The sequence below is a fragment of the Taeniopygia guttata genome, chromosome 22 (genome assembly GCF_048771995.1).
Source record: "Taeniopygia guttata chromosome 22, bTaeGut7.mat, whole genome shotgun sequence".
Classification (NCBI taxonomy): Eukaryota; Metazoa; Chordata; class Aves; order Passeriformes; family Estrildidae; genus Taeniopygia; species Taeniopygia guttata.
The window spans coordinates 4,029,712-4,042,745 of record NC_133047.1 but is presented as its reverse complement, the minus strand read 5'-3'; the positions used below and the strand labels follow the sequence as shown (position 1 = coordinate 4,042,745).

Genomic DNA, 13,034 nt, shown 5'->3' with positions numbered 1-13,034 from the left:
TCCAGGGGGGGCTGGGGATGCTCCAGGGGGGGCTGGGGATGCTCCAGGGGGGCTGGGGATGCTATGGGGGGCTGCTCAGGTGGGGCTGGGGCTGATCCGGGGGGCTGGGGATGCTCAGGTGGGCTGGGGGTGCTATGGGGGGCTGGGGATGCTGTGGGGGGCTGCTCAGATGGAGCTGGGGATGCTCAGGTGGGGTTGGGGATGCTATGGGGGGCTGCACAGGTGGAGTTGGGGATGCTCAGATGGAGCTGGGGATGCTCCAGGGGGGCTGGGGGTGCTCAGGGGGGCTGGGGATGCTCAGGGGGGCTGGGGATGCTCAGGGGGGCTGGGGATGCTCAGGTGGGGCTGGGGATGCTCAGATGGAGCTGGGGATGCTCAGGTGGGGCTGGGGATGCTCCAGGGGGGCTGGGGATGCTCCAGGGGGTCTGGGGATGATCCAGGGGGGCTGGGGATGCTCAGGGGGGGCTGGGGATGCTCAGGGGGGCTGGGGATGCTATGGGGGGCTGCTCAGGTGGGGCTGGGGCTGATCCGGGGGCTGGGGATTCTCAGGTGGGGCTGGGGATGTTCCGGGGCGCTGGGGATGCTCCAAGGGGCTGCGGTGTCTGTGGCCTTTGGGGATGTGCCCCCGGCTGCCCTGGTTTGGGGTCCTGGAGCGCTCCCTCCACACGGGGCTCTCCAGCTGCTGCCTCCATCACTCCCTCTTCCCTCCCCCACTCCGCTGGTTTTGGGGGGAAATTCATTTTTAAGGGGTTTTTGACGGTGTCCCTGTCCTGCCCCATGGGGTGACAGCCCAGGCCCCATTCCCTCCCTCTGGAGCCTTGGGGGACACCGGGACCTTTGTGTCCCTTGCCGGCGGTGGCACCCTGCAGCTCCTTGTCGCTGCTCCGGTGCTGGCACGTCCCTGCCGCGGGCACAGCTCGGGGATCGCCGTGCCTCAGTTTCCCTCCAGTGTCCCCAGCTCCGGGAGGTGACTCCGGGGCACTCCGGGCCCGTTGTCCTTAAAAAGGCAGCGGCACTGCGGGAACCTCTGGGTGGCCTCTGCGGGGCTGGGGCGGCCCCGGGCTCGGGTTCAGCACCCACCGAGTCCCCCGGGGGCTCCGGGCTCGTCCCCCAACCCAAAACCAGCCCCGGGTTTGGAACCAGGCTCATCCTGAGCGCGGGGTCGGGATTTGGGGTCGGGATTTGGGGCACGAGGGGAGCAAAAACCCAAAAACGGGGGCGGCTCTGGAGAGAAAAGCGCGGGGAGAGGCAGCGCAGGAGCGGCGGGACCCGGAGCCACCGGCACCACCGGCACCACCGGCACCACCGGCACCACCGGCACCACCGGCACCACCGGCCGGGCTCTCCCGGGGCTGCCGCCGCCGTTCCCGGCCCGTGGCTCACAGGGACTCGAGTGTCGCTCCTTTATGGCAGCGGAGCATCAAAGGAACGGGTTCCCAGCGGGGCCGCTGCCTCCCGAGCATCCCTGCCATACAATAATTAACCGTGCCGGGTCCCACCACCAGCGCAAGGTCAATTTAATGAAATAAAACACCTTATATGGCCATATGGCCAACACACCATCACTGAGCCTATTTAGGGTCTTTGTTTAGAGCGGATCCGCCTCTGAGGTCCCTCGGGCTCGCTGGTATTTATACCCGGGGCACGGGGCTCGGTCCCAGAGGAAAGGAGCTCTCTCTCGCCTCCGTGGTGAGTACCGCCCTGCGGCCCCGCTTCCCTCCTTCCCCGGAGGACAGGGGCAGGAAAACACCCCGGGGGGTTTTTGGGTGCTCCAGCATTTATGGGGTGGCCCCAGCTGGGTTCGCCTGGCACGGAGGGGGTGCCAACCCCACACAACCCCACAGCTGGGCACATCGCAGGAGGTGACCAGAGCTGGGCTGAGGCCACAGCAGGTTGTGCTCTTGCAGAAATCCCTGCGATTTGCGGGTTATTTTTTGGGTTTTTTTGGGTTTTTTTTTGCTTTTTGGGCTCCTGCAAGCTGCCTGCTTCCCTCTGGATTGGGGAGCTCATCCTCTGGCACAGGGGGCACCCCCTGGAAGGGCAGGGGGTTTTCCCCTGTTTTTGGGAGTGGCTGCGAGGTCAGAGCAGCAAAAGGCTGCTGAGCCTGAAGAGGATGAGGGGGCATCTCCTGGCACCCCCTGCCCGCTTTTGGGGGGCACCGGCCGGGCACAGCAGCACCGGAGCTGCCCGGGGAGGCTTTGGCAGCGATTCTGGCCAAGAAGGAGCTGCAGAAGGACAGAAGAGCAGCAGCAGCAGCGCGGGAAGGAGCATCACCCCCCTCCCGGCACCGCCACAGCGGGGCCGACCCACGGAGGATTTTATGGGGCTGCCCGACCCCGAGGACCCCGACACCTCCACCCCCAAACCGTAATGCCCCTCTCCCCCCGGCCAGCTTCTCCCCCAGGTGCCCCCAGCTCCGCCCGCCATGTGCGACGAGGAAACCACGGCCCTGGTGTGCGACAACGGCTCCGGCCTCTGCAAGGCCGGGTTTGCTGGTGACGATGCCCCCCGCGCCGTCTTCCCCTCCATCGTGGGGCGGCCGCGGCACCAGGTGGGTACCGGGGGGCCGGGGCAGCCCCCAGCCCCATCCGCTCACCGGGGCACCGCTCACCGGGGCTCTCCCCCCGTGCCAGGGCGTCATGGTGGGCATGGGGCAGAAGGACAGCTACGTGGGCGACGAGGCGCAGAGCAAGAGGGGCATCCTGACCCTCAAGTACCCCATCGAGCACGGCATCATCACCAACTGGGACGACATGGAGAAGGTGAGGCCCGGGCGGGCAGAGGGTCGGCCCTGCCTCCCCTCCTGGGGCTGACCCCCGGCGCTGTGCCCGCCGCAGATCTGGCACCACTCCTTCTACAACGAGCTGCGCGTGGCCCCCGAGGAGCACCCCACGCTGCTCACCGAGGCGCCCCTCAACCCCAAGGCCAACCGCGAGAAGATGACCCAGGTAGGGGGAGAAGATGACCCAGGTAGGGCCCTGGAGAGGAGCCCTGGTGGGGCTGGGCCCTCCAGAACTGCAGGAAGGGCTGGGGGATTTGGGGGTTTTGGGGGATTTGGGGGTTTGGGGGTTTGGGGGGTTTTGGGGGGTTTTGGGGGATTTGGGGGTTTTGGGGGATTTGGGGGATTTGGGGGATTTGAGGTATTTGGGGGTTTTGGGGGATTTGGGGGATTTGGGGGATTTGGGGGTTTTGGGGGATTTGGGGGTTTTGGGGTTTTGGGGGTTTTGGGGGATTTGGGGGTTTTGGGGGGTGCAGGCTAAGGGCAGAGATCCCGGTGGGAAGTTCCTGTGCCTGATGGCCCTGGGGGTCTCTGGCAGCACGTGGACCCGCAGGATTTGCCCCACCACGTGCTCCCCACTCCATGCACGGCCCCAGGTGGCTCTGTGTGATGTGGTGACCCACCTTTCCATCCATCCCTTGACCCACGTGTTCCCCACTCTGTGCACAGCCCCACGTGGCTCTGTGCTCTGCCATGACCCACATTTCCATCTCTTAGCCCACCTTTTCCCACCTTTTCCCACATTTTCCCACCTTTTCCCACCTTTTCCCACCACCCATGTGCTTCCCCCCGTCCCCTGCGCCCCACAACACCACCATCCACCCCTTCCTCCATCCACCCCTTCCTCCGTGCACCCCACGCCACGCCCTGACCCCAGCACGGCACAGGGTGGGCTGGGGCGTGCTGGAGACCCCCGTGCCCACCCCTCACCCCCCGCCCCGTCCTCTCCCCTCCCAGATCATGTTTGAAACCTTCAACGTCCCCGCCATGTACGTGGCCATCCAAGCCGTGCTCTCCCTCTACGCCTCGGGCCGCACCACGGGTGAGTGGGGGGCCGTGGGTGCCGGGGGCCGGCCTGGGGCGTGCCCCTCACCGTGCCCCTCACCGTGCCCCTCACCGTGCCCCTCACCGTGCCCCCGTGCCAGGCATCGTGCTGGACTCCGGCGACGGCGTCACCCACAACGTGCCCATCTACGAGGGCTACGCGCTGCCCCACGCCATCATGCGCCTGGACCTGGCGGGCCGCGACCTCACCGACTACCTCATGAAGATCCTCACCGAGCGCGGCTACTCCTTCGTCACCACCGGTACGGGCGCGGCGGGGCCGGCGCGGGGCCGGTGCGGGGCCGGTGTGGGGCCGCCGCCTCGAGCCTGTCCCGCCCTCGTGTCCCGCAGCCGAGCGGGAGATCGTGCGCGACATCAAGGAGAAGCTGTGCTACGTGGCGCTGGACTTCGAGAACGAGATGGCCACGGCCGCCTCCTCCTCCTCGCTGGAGAAGAGCTACGAGCTGCCCGACGGGCAGGTCATCACCATCGGCAACGAGCGGTTCCGCTGTCCCGAGACCCTGTTCCAGCCCTCCTTCATCGGTGAGCCTGTGCCTGTGCCCCCAGACCTTCCTCCAGTGCCCCCAGACCCTGTTCTGGTGCCCCCAGTGCCCCCAGACCCTGTTCTGGTGCCCCCAGACCCTGTTCCAGCCCTCCTTCATCGGTGAGCCTGGCCCTGTGCCCCCAGACCCTGTTCCAGTGCCCCCAGTGCCCCCAGACCCTGTTCCAGCCCTCCTTCATCGGTGAGCCTGGCCCCGTGCCCCCAGACCCTCCTCCAGTGCCCCCAGACCCTGTTCTGGTGCCCCCAGTGCCCCCAGACCCTCCTCCAGTACCCCCAGACCCTCCTCCAGTGCCCCCAGTGCCCCCAGACCCTGTTCCAGTGCCCCCAGACCCTGTTCCCGTGCCCCCAGTGCCCCCAGACCCTCCTCCAGCCCTCCTTCATGGCTGAGCCCACCTCAGCTCCCCCTGGCAGTGGTTGCCCCCTCCCCACCCGCAGCAAACGCCCCTTTGGCCACCTCCCGGCTCCCGTGGGTGCCCCACGGCGCTGCTCTGGGGCTCCCCCCAAGCCCTGGGCAGCGCCAGCGCCGGGCCGGACCCGCGGCTGCCCCGGGGGCGGTTTGGGAGCCCCGGGGGCGGTTTGGGAGCCCCGGGGAGGTGACACCCCGTCCCACGGCAGGCATGGAGTCCGCCGGCATCCACGAGACCACCTACAACTCCATCATGAAGTGCGACATCGACATCCGCAAGGACCTGTACGCCAACAACGTCCTGTCGGGGGGCACCACCATGTACCCCGGCATCGCCGACCGCATGCAGAAGGAGATCACCGCGCTGGCGCCCAGCACCATGAAGATCAAAGTAGGGCCTGGCTGAGCACGGGGTGGCCGTGGGGTGGCCGTGGGGTGGCCGTGGGGTGACCCCAGAGCCGCTCTCTCCCCAGATCATCGCCCCGCCGGAGCGCAAGTACTCGGTGTGGATCGGCGGCTCCATCCTGGCCTCGCTCTCCACCTTCCAGCAGATGTGGATCAGCAAACCCGAGTACGACGAGGCCGGACCCTCCATCGTCCACCGAAAATGCTTCTAAGCCCCCTCCCCCCCCTGCGGGACCCCCGTGCCCAGGCTGGGGTGCCCCGCTCCTCCCCGGACCCCGCTGCTCCTCCCCACCGCCCACCGCGCATTAAAAAGCCTTTTCTCCAGCTCGGCGCCTTCCTGGGGGCTCTGGGGGATCTGGGGGGCTCTGGGGGGCTCTGGGGGGATGGGGGAAGCAGCCCTCACCCCACCTTGGTGCCCATGTCCTGCTGATGGCCTTGATGTCCCCAACCCCATGGCAATGCCCCCGACCCCATCTTGGTGACCCCAAACCCCAAAATGGTGCCCCCGACCCCATCTTGGTGATCCCAAACCCCGAAATGGTGCCCTCGACCCCATCTTGGTGACCCCAAAGTGGTGTTGGTGCCCCTGACCCTTTGCTGATGCCCCCAGCCTCCCCATGGTGTCCCCAGGCTCGTATTGATGCCACCCTCAGGAGATGCCCCTGACCCCGAGCTGGTGACCCCAGTCCCACATCGGGGCCCTCGACCCCACACCCTTGACCCCAATCCCCTATTGGAGACCCCAATATTCTATTGGTGACCCCAGTGTTGTTTTGGTGACCCCAATGTGGTTTTGGTGACCCCAATGCGGTTTTGGTGACCCCAATGCAGTTTTGGTGACCCCAGTGTTATTTTGGTGACCCCAGTGCAGTTTTGGTGACCCCAGTTCAGTTTTGGTGACCCCAATGTGGTTTTGGTGACCCCAATGCGGTTTTGGTGACCCCAGTGTTGTTTTGGTGACCCCAATGCGGTTTTGGTGACCCCAGTGTGGTCTTGGTGACCCCAAGCCCCTGTTGATGTCCTTGGCCTCATGCTGGGGACCCCAACCTCCTTCTGGTCACCCCAACCTCCTGCTGGTGACCCCAATTTTGTATTGGTGACCCCAGGGTGGTTTTGGTGACCCCAATGCGGTTTTGGTGACCCCAGACCCCATTTTGGGGCCCTTTAGCCCCTTTTTCTGCCCCACCCCCTCTCCTCTGCTCCGCCCCCCCGCATTGCCCGGACGGGCTGCGGGCAGCGCCTCATTTGCATAAATTACCATCCCGCCCCGGTTCCCCGCCCACTTCCCGCGCGGTGACGTCACGGGGCGGTGCGCGCGCTGCCGATTAGCATCTCATTAGCATGTGAGGCGGGAAGGCGGAAGCGGCGGCATGGGCGGGTGCGGGGCCCCGCTGCGCCTGGCCCTGGAGGGGAACATCGGTACCGGGCCCGGGCGGGACCGGGCGGGAACGGGCGGGAACGGCTCTAATTACCTTAATTAGGGGGGGCACCGAGGCGGGCCCCGCGTCCGGCACTGCCCGGCTCGGCTCAGCCCCGGTTCCCGGTTCCCGGGGCTCGGCTCGGAGCGGCCCGGCTCGCCCCGCGCTCCCCGGAGCCGGGAAGGGGCACCCCCAGTTTGCACGGTGGGGAAACGCCAGGTTCGCCCCAAAATTTGGGAGGTTTGGGGTGGGGAGACCCCCCAGACTCAGCTCCGGTCCTGAGGGGGACACTCGGGCTCAGCCCCGGGATCGGGAATTGGGGGACCCCGGCTCGTCCCGGGAGTGGGAATTGGGGGACCCCGGCTGGTCCCGGGAGCGGGAATTGGGGGACCCCGGCTCGTCCCAGGAGAGGGAATTGGGGCACCCAGGCTTGTCCCGGTAGTGGGAATTGGGGGACCCCGGCTCGTCCCGGGAGTGGGAATTGGGGGACCCCGGCTCACCCCACATCCCAGGGACAGAGTTCGAGGGACACCCAGGTTCACCCCACATTCCTTAGAGCCAGGGCTGGGGGCTCCAGGCTGATCCCCCATGCCCAGGAGCAGAGTTGGGGGGCTCCCATGCCCAGGATCACCCCCCATGCCCAGGAGCAGAGTTGGGGGGCCCCAGGCTGACCCCCATGCCAGGCTGACCCCCCATGCCCAGGCTGACCCCCCATGCCAGGCTGACCCCCCATGCCCAGGAGCAGAGTTGGGGGGCCCCAGGCTGACCCCCCATGCCCAGGCTGACCCCCCATGCCCAGGCTGACCCCCATGCCCAGGCTGACCCCCATGCCAGGCTGACCCCCATGCCAGGCTGACCCCCATGCCCAGACTGACCCCCATGCCAGGCTGACCCCCATGCCAGGCTGACCCCCCATGCCCAGGAGCAGAGTTAGGGACCCCCCATGCCAGGCTGACCCCCATGCCAGGCTGACCCCCATGCCAGGCTGACCCCCCATGCCAGGCTGACCCCCCATGCCAGGCTGACCCCGCTGTCCCCCCGTGTCCCGCAGCCGTGGGGAAATCGACCTTCCTGAAGCTGCTGGGCGCCGCCTTCCCGCGGTGGCACCTGGTGCCAGAGCCGGTGGCACAGTGGCGCCAGGTGCCCACCGCTGGCACTGCCCAGGTAAGGATTTGGGCCACAGCCTGGCCCGGCCGGTGCCACCCTCACCCCAGGTGTCCCTAGGGGTTCCCGGGGGGCTCTACAACCCCAAATGTCCCCAGGGGTTCCCAAGGGCTGTGCCACCTCACCCCAAATGTCCCCACAGGTGCCCAGGGGCTGTGCCAACCTGCTGCCACACCCCTCACCCCAAATGTCCCCAGGGGTTCCCAGGGACTGTGCCACCCCAAATGTCCCTGCAGGTGCCCGGGGGCTGTGCCAACCTGCTGCCACCCCTCACGCCAAATGTCCCCAGGGGTTCCCAGGGACCGTGCCACCCCAAATGTCCCCGCTCTGCCAACCTGCTGTCACCCCAAATGTCCCCAGGGGTCCCCAAGGGCTCTGCCACCTCACCCCAAATGTCCCCACAGGTGCCCGGGGGCTGTGCCACCTCACCCCGATGTCCCCGCAGGTGCCTGGGGGCTGTGCCAACCTGCTGCAGCTGATGTACCAGGAGCCCTCCCGCTGGTCCTACACCTTCCAGACCTTCTCGTGCCTCAGCCGCCTCCGGGCCGCGCTGGAGGCGCCGGGCGAGGCCGGGGGCACCCCGGGGAGCCCCGTCAGGGTCCTGGAGCGCTCCGTGTTCAGTGACAGGTACCCCCAGGGGTGCCAGGGGTGCTGTGGGGTGCTGTGGGTGCCCTGGGTGTCTATGGGGTGCTGTGGGTGCCCTGGGTGTCTATGGGGTGCCATGGGGTGCCCTGGGTGTCTATGGGGTGCCATGGGGTGCTGTGGGTGCCCTGGGTGTCTATGGGGTGCTCTGGGTGCCATGGGTGTCTATGGGGTGCTGTGGGTGCCATGGGTGTCTATGGGGTGCTGTGGGTGCCCTGGGTGTCTATGGGGTGCCATGGGGTGCCGGGGTGGGCAGTCTGGCCCCAGTGGTGCCCGGGGAGTTTAATGGCAGGAATGGCATTTTGGGGACATTTGGGGGGTGCCCTGTGGGTGGTGCCAGGCTCGGTGGGCACGATTTTATATATTTTATACATTTTATATATGCATTTAATATATACATTTTATAGATACGTTACATATATATGATATAAACTTTTTATATATTATATATACGCATTTAATGTATACATTTTGTATATACATTTTCCCTATTTTTAATTTATACCTTTAATATATACATTTAATATATATATTCATACATTTGATGTATTATGTAATATATATACTTTGTGTATTTTCTATAAAGTGCATTTTACGCATACCCAGGAGGAGCACCTGCAGCTCCTCATTTTTATATATATTACATATTTATATAATATATATAAAACATGTATATCACATCTACAAATATCTATTTTTCTGTTTATTATCTATATAATGATAATCTTTACATATATATAAAGATTTCATTTCTATAAAAATACATTTTATATTTATATATCATTTACATTTTATATTTATGTGTAATTTGCATCTATACATCTCTGTGTCTGTAGATCTATAAAATAACTGCAATGTCCCCGTGCCCAGGTACGTGTTTGCCAAGCAGCTGTTCGAGGCGGGGCACCTGCAGCCGCTGGAGTGGGCGCTGTACCAGCAGTGCCACGACGTCCTGCTGGCACACCTGGGGCACCGCGCCGCCCCCCACGCCTTCCTCTACCTGCGCGCCTCGCCACAGGTGGGCACGGGCACCTGGGGGGCACCTGGGGACACCTGGGGGACACATCTGGGGGCACCGCGGGGCACCGAACACACCTGGGGACACCAGGCACACCTGGGGGCACCGGGCACACCTGGGGGGCACACCTGGGGACACCTGGGGGCACAACTGGGGGCACTGGGCACACCTGGGGACACACCTGGGGACACACTTGGGGGGTACCGGGCACACCTGGGGGGCACCTGGGGACACTGGGCACATCTGGGGGCACACCTGGAGGGCACTGGACACACCTGGGGGGCACTGGACACACCTGGGGGGCACCAGACACACCTGGGGTTTATAGTGGGTTTAATATGGGTTAAGAGTGGGTTTTAGGATGGGTTTGAGGATGGGTTTAGGGTGAGTTTTTGGTGCATTTTGGATGGGTTTAGGCTTTTTATATATTATCATATATAAATATATATTTATATATTCCATATATAAATTTAAAGGTACTAAAATATATATCATAATATATATATAAAATATGTATATCACATCTACAAATATATATTTTTCTGTTTATTATCTATATAATGATAATCTTTACATAGATATAAAGATTTCATTTATATAAAAATACATTTTATATTTCTATTTAATTTACATTTTATATTTCTATTTAATTTACATTTTATATTTAATTTTCTATTTCTATTTCTATAATATTTATATTTATATTTATATTTACATTGTTTATATTTATATTGTAATTTTATATTTATATATTTATATTTATATTTATATTTCGTTTATCCCAACGTCCCCCTTTATGAAACACTTCCCAAGGCTGGAATTTCTTTTCCAGAGGTGCCTGGAGCGGCTGCGGCGGCGGGCGAGGAGCGAGGAGCGCGGGGTGCAGCTGGGCTACCTGAGCCGGCTGCACGGCCAGCACGAGCTCTGGCTGCTGGCCAGGGCCACCGAGTGAGTCCCCATGTGCGCCCAGCTTCGGGGTCACCCCGCTTTTGGGGGATTTTTGGGGTTTTTGGTCTCAGCCCGCGCTGTCCCCGCAGGGTTGGCTGTGCGGCGGCGCGGCGCGCGCCCGTCCTGCTGCTGGACGCCGAGCAGGACTTCGAGCACGACGCGGCGCGGCAGGGCCAGCTGCTGGCACAGGTGGGTGGCACAGGGGGTGGCACAGCCCCGGTGGCTTCCTGGTGCCCCTGGAGCCAGGTGTGGTGGCTCCAAGGGGGTTAAACCTCCCCTGTGCCAGGGCCGTGCTGGTGCCAGCCTTGCACGGTCCTGGTGCCACCCCAGTCCATTCCTGCACCATCCCAGTGCCACCCCAGTCCAGTCCTGCACCATCCCAGTGCCCTCCCAGTTCATCCCTGCCCCATCCCAGTTCCATCCCAATCCATTCCTACCCCATCCCAGTTCCATCCCAGTTCATCCCTACCTCATCCCAGTGCCACCCCAGTCCATTCCTACCCTGTCCCAGTGCCGTCCCAGTGCCATCCCAGTTCCATCCCAATCCATTCCTGCCCCATCCCAGTGCCAGTGCCATCCCAGCCATTCCTACCCCGTCCCAGTGCCGTCCCAGTTCCATCCCAACCATTCCTACCCTGTCCCAGTGCCGTCCCAGTTCATCCCTGCCCCATCCCAGTTCCATCCCAGTCCATTTCTACCCCGTCCCAGTGCCATCCCAGCCATTCCTACCCCATCCCAGTTCCACCCCAGCCCCATCCCAGTGCCACCCCTGCCCACTCCTACATTGTCCCAGTACAATCCCAGTGCCATCCTGGTGCCATCCCAGCCCCATCCCAGTTCCCTCCCTGCCCCATCCCAGCCCCATGCCGGTGCCATCGCAGTGCCACCCCTCAGCCGGGCTGTCCTTGCAGGTGGAGGCCTTTGTGACATCCCTGAGTGCCCGTCCTGTGCCACCCCATCCCCACACCCCTGGCACCGGGCGAGGGGCGGCGTCCGCATGAGCCCCCGAGGAGAGGGGACAGGACCCCGAGGAGAGGGGACACCATCCTGATGCCATGGGACACGACCCCAAGGAGAGGGGACACGATCCCGAGGACAAGGGACACAATCTTGAGGAGAGAGGACATGACCCCGAGGAGATGGGACACGATCCTGGATCCTGAGGAGAGGGGACACAACCCCAGGGACAGGGGACACCACCCCGAGGACAGGGGACACCACCCTGAGGACAAGGGACACCACCCTGAGGACAAGGGGACATGATCCTAAAGACAAGGGACATGATCCCAAGGACAAGGGACATGATCCCAAGGACAAGGGACACACCATCCCAAGGACAGGGGGCACGGGGACACCATCCCAAGGAGAGGGGACATGTCCTGGTCCCCGCTGTCCCCCACCCCTATCCTGGCCAGGCTGGATCCTGGGAGCCCTGTGTGGTTTTGGGGTCGGGGGCTCCCCGTGCCCGGTCCTTGCCCGTTTTTAGGGTGGATTTTCTGTGGAGTTCCCGTGGAAAACCCCATTGGAAATTCCCCCCAAGCCCCCCGTCTTTGTAATTTTGTATTTCGTTTTTTTCCCCTTAATTTAAGATGGAATCACTGAGGAGCTGCTCTGTGTCTTGGGGTGACCCTAAGGGAACACAGGGGGAAATGGGGGGATGTTGTTCCCCCAGTTTTGGGGTCTTGTGATGGGGATTTGGGGGAAAACCAAGGGGATTTGGCACCTCAAAGGGGGGTGGGGGACAGTGCTTGGCCTGGTGTGAGACCCTAGAAAACACAGAGGAGTGGGATGGGGGTGGGGATTTGGGATTTGGGGGCTGTGGGGTGGGATATGGGGGAACTGGGGTAGGGTAGGGGGGATTTGGGGGCTGTGGGGTGGGATATGGGGGAACTGGGGTAGGGTAGGGGGGATTTGGGGGCTGTGGGGTGGGATATGGGGCAGGGAGTGGGGGAATTGGGTAGGGGGGATTTTTGGGACGGTGGAGCAGGGTATGGGCGGGGTGGGAGCGGGGCTGCCTCCCCTCGAGATTTCCCCTACAACAGCACGGAGCGAGACCCGCGCAAACCCCACAAAAACAGGACCCCCCTCCAGCGGCCCCACAAACCCAACGGGGTCACGCAGCCCCCACCCCACAACAACCCTACAGAAACAGCCCGGCACAGCCCCACGCTCAGCCATCCCACAACCACAAAACCCCACGAAATCCCACCCCCTTTTCTCCCCGTTACCCCCAAACCCTCCAGGGCTCTCCCCCAATCCCCCTTACCCCCAAACACCCGGGATTCTCCCCCATCCCCGTCACCCCCAAACCCCGGGGTCTCCCCATCCCCGTCACCCCCAAACCCCGGGTCTCCCCTCTCCCCGTCACCCCCAAACCCCGGGTCTCCCCCTGCCGTCACCCCTCGGCCCGGAGCCCCCCGGTGTCCCGGCTGTCCCCCCGAGCGGGCGCTGCAGAACAAAGGAAGCAGCAGAGCGGCGGCAGCAGCGGCGTGCGGCGGCTCCGCGGGTCCCCCCGGGGTACCGGCGACATCCCGAGCCCCTCGGGGTCCCCGCGGTCCCCGCCGCCCCCAGCGCGCTCAGCCCCGCCGACCCCCGCTGGCGAAGAGGGGGGCGAACCCCTATTTTTATTTTGGTTTTTTTTTTGCCGG

At 63.2% G+C, this 13,034-nt stretch overlaps 2 protein-coding genes across 3 annotated transcripts; both read left to right on the top strand.

The window, feature by feature from the left end:
- Positions 1 to 1,568: 1,568 nt before the first annotated feature.
- Positions 1,569 to 5,520, top strand: ACTG2 (actin gamma 2, smooth muscle). 2 transcript variants are annotated; one of them, XM_030289871.4, is made up of 9 exons: positions 1,569 to 1,689; positions 2,393 to 2,551; positions 2,634 to 2,762; positions 2,838 to 2,948; positions 3,737 to 3,821; positions 3,925 to 4,086; positions 4,175 to 4,366; positions 5,001 to 5,182; positions 5,265 to 5,520. In XM_030289871.4, the coding sequence occupies exons 2-9, from the start codon at positions 2,426 to 2,428 to the stop codon at positions 5,406 to 5,408; spliced, it is 1,131 nt and encodes a 376-aa protein (XP_030145731.1). In that variant the 5' UTR covers positions 1,569 to 1,689; positions 2,393 to 2,425; the 3' UTR covers positions 5,409 to 5,520. The 2 variants fall into 2 exon arrangements, with proteins under 2 accessions (XP_030145731.1, XP_072773864.1); XM_072917763.1 differs by lacking the exons at positions 1,569 to 1,689; positions 2,393 to 2,551; positions 2,634 to 2,762; positions 2,838 to 2,948 and adding an exon at positions 2,962 to 2,970.
- Positions 5,521 to 6,478: 958 nt separating this feature from the next.
- On the top strand, positions 6,479 to 11,986 carry DGUOK (deoxyguanosine kinase). The gene is made up of 7 exons (XM_030289898.4): positions 6,479 to 6,615; positions 7,666 to 7,778; positions 8,224 to 8,405; positions 9,291 to 9,438; positions 10,271 to 10,386; positions 10,476 to 10,575; positions 11,298 to 11,986. Exons 1-7 carry the CDS (start codon positions 6,567 to 6,569, stop codon positions 11,385 to 11,387), a joined length of 798 nt encoding a protein of 265 aa, XP_030145758.4. The 5' UTR covers positions 6,479 to 6,566; the 3' UTR covers positions 11,388 to 11,986.
- The last annotated feature ends 1,048 nt before the right edge of the window (positions 11,987 to 13,034 follow it).

What these genes read in the sequence shown, in the direction of transcription:
- ACTG2 (XM_030289871.4), top strand. Translation starts at nt 2,426, where the DNA reads ATGTGCGACGAGGAAACCACGGCCCTGGTGTGCGACAACGGCTCCGGC. An exon ending in TGGGGCGGCCGCGGCACCAG is followed by an intron (nt 2,552 to 2,633) that starts GTGGGTACCGGG and finishes CCCCCGTGCCAG; the next exon opens with GGCGTCATGGTGGGCATGGG. An exon ending in CGCCTCGGGCCGCACCACGG is followed by an intron (nt 3,822 to 3,924) that starts GTGAGTGGGGGG and finishes CCCCCGTGCCAG; the next exon opens with GCATCGTGCTGGACTCCGGC.
- DGUOK (XM_030289898.4), top strand. Translation starts at nt 6,567, where the DNA reads ATGGGCGGGTGCGGGGCCCCGCTGCGCCTGGCCCTGGAGGGGAACATC. An exon ending in GGCCCTGGAGGGGAACATCG is followed by an intron (nt 6,616 to 7,665) that starts GTACCGGGCCCG and finishes CGTGTCCCGCAG; the next exon opens with CCGTGGGGAAATCGACCTTC. An exon ending in CCACCGCTGGCACTGCCCAG is followed by an intron (nt 7,779 to 8,223) that starts GTAAGGATTTGG and finishes ATGTCCCCGCAG; the next exon opens with GTGCCTGGGGGCTGTGCCAA.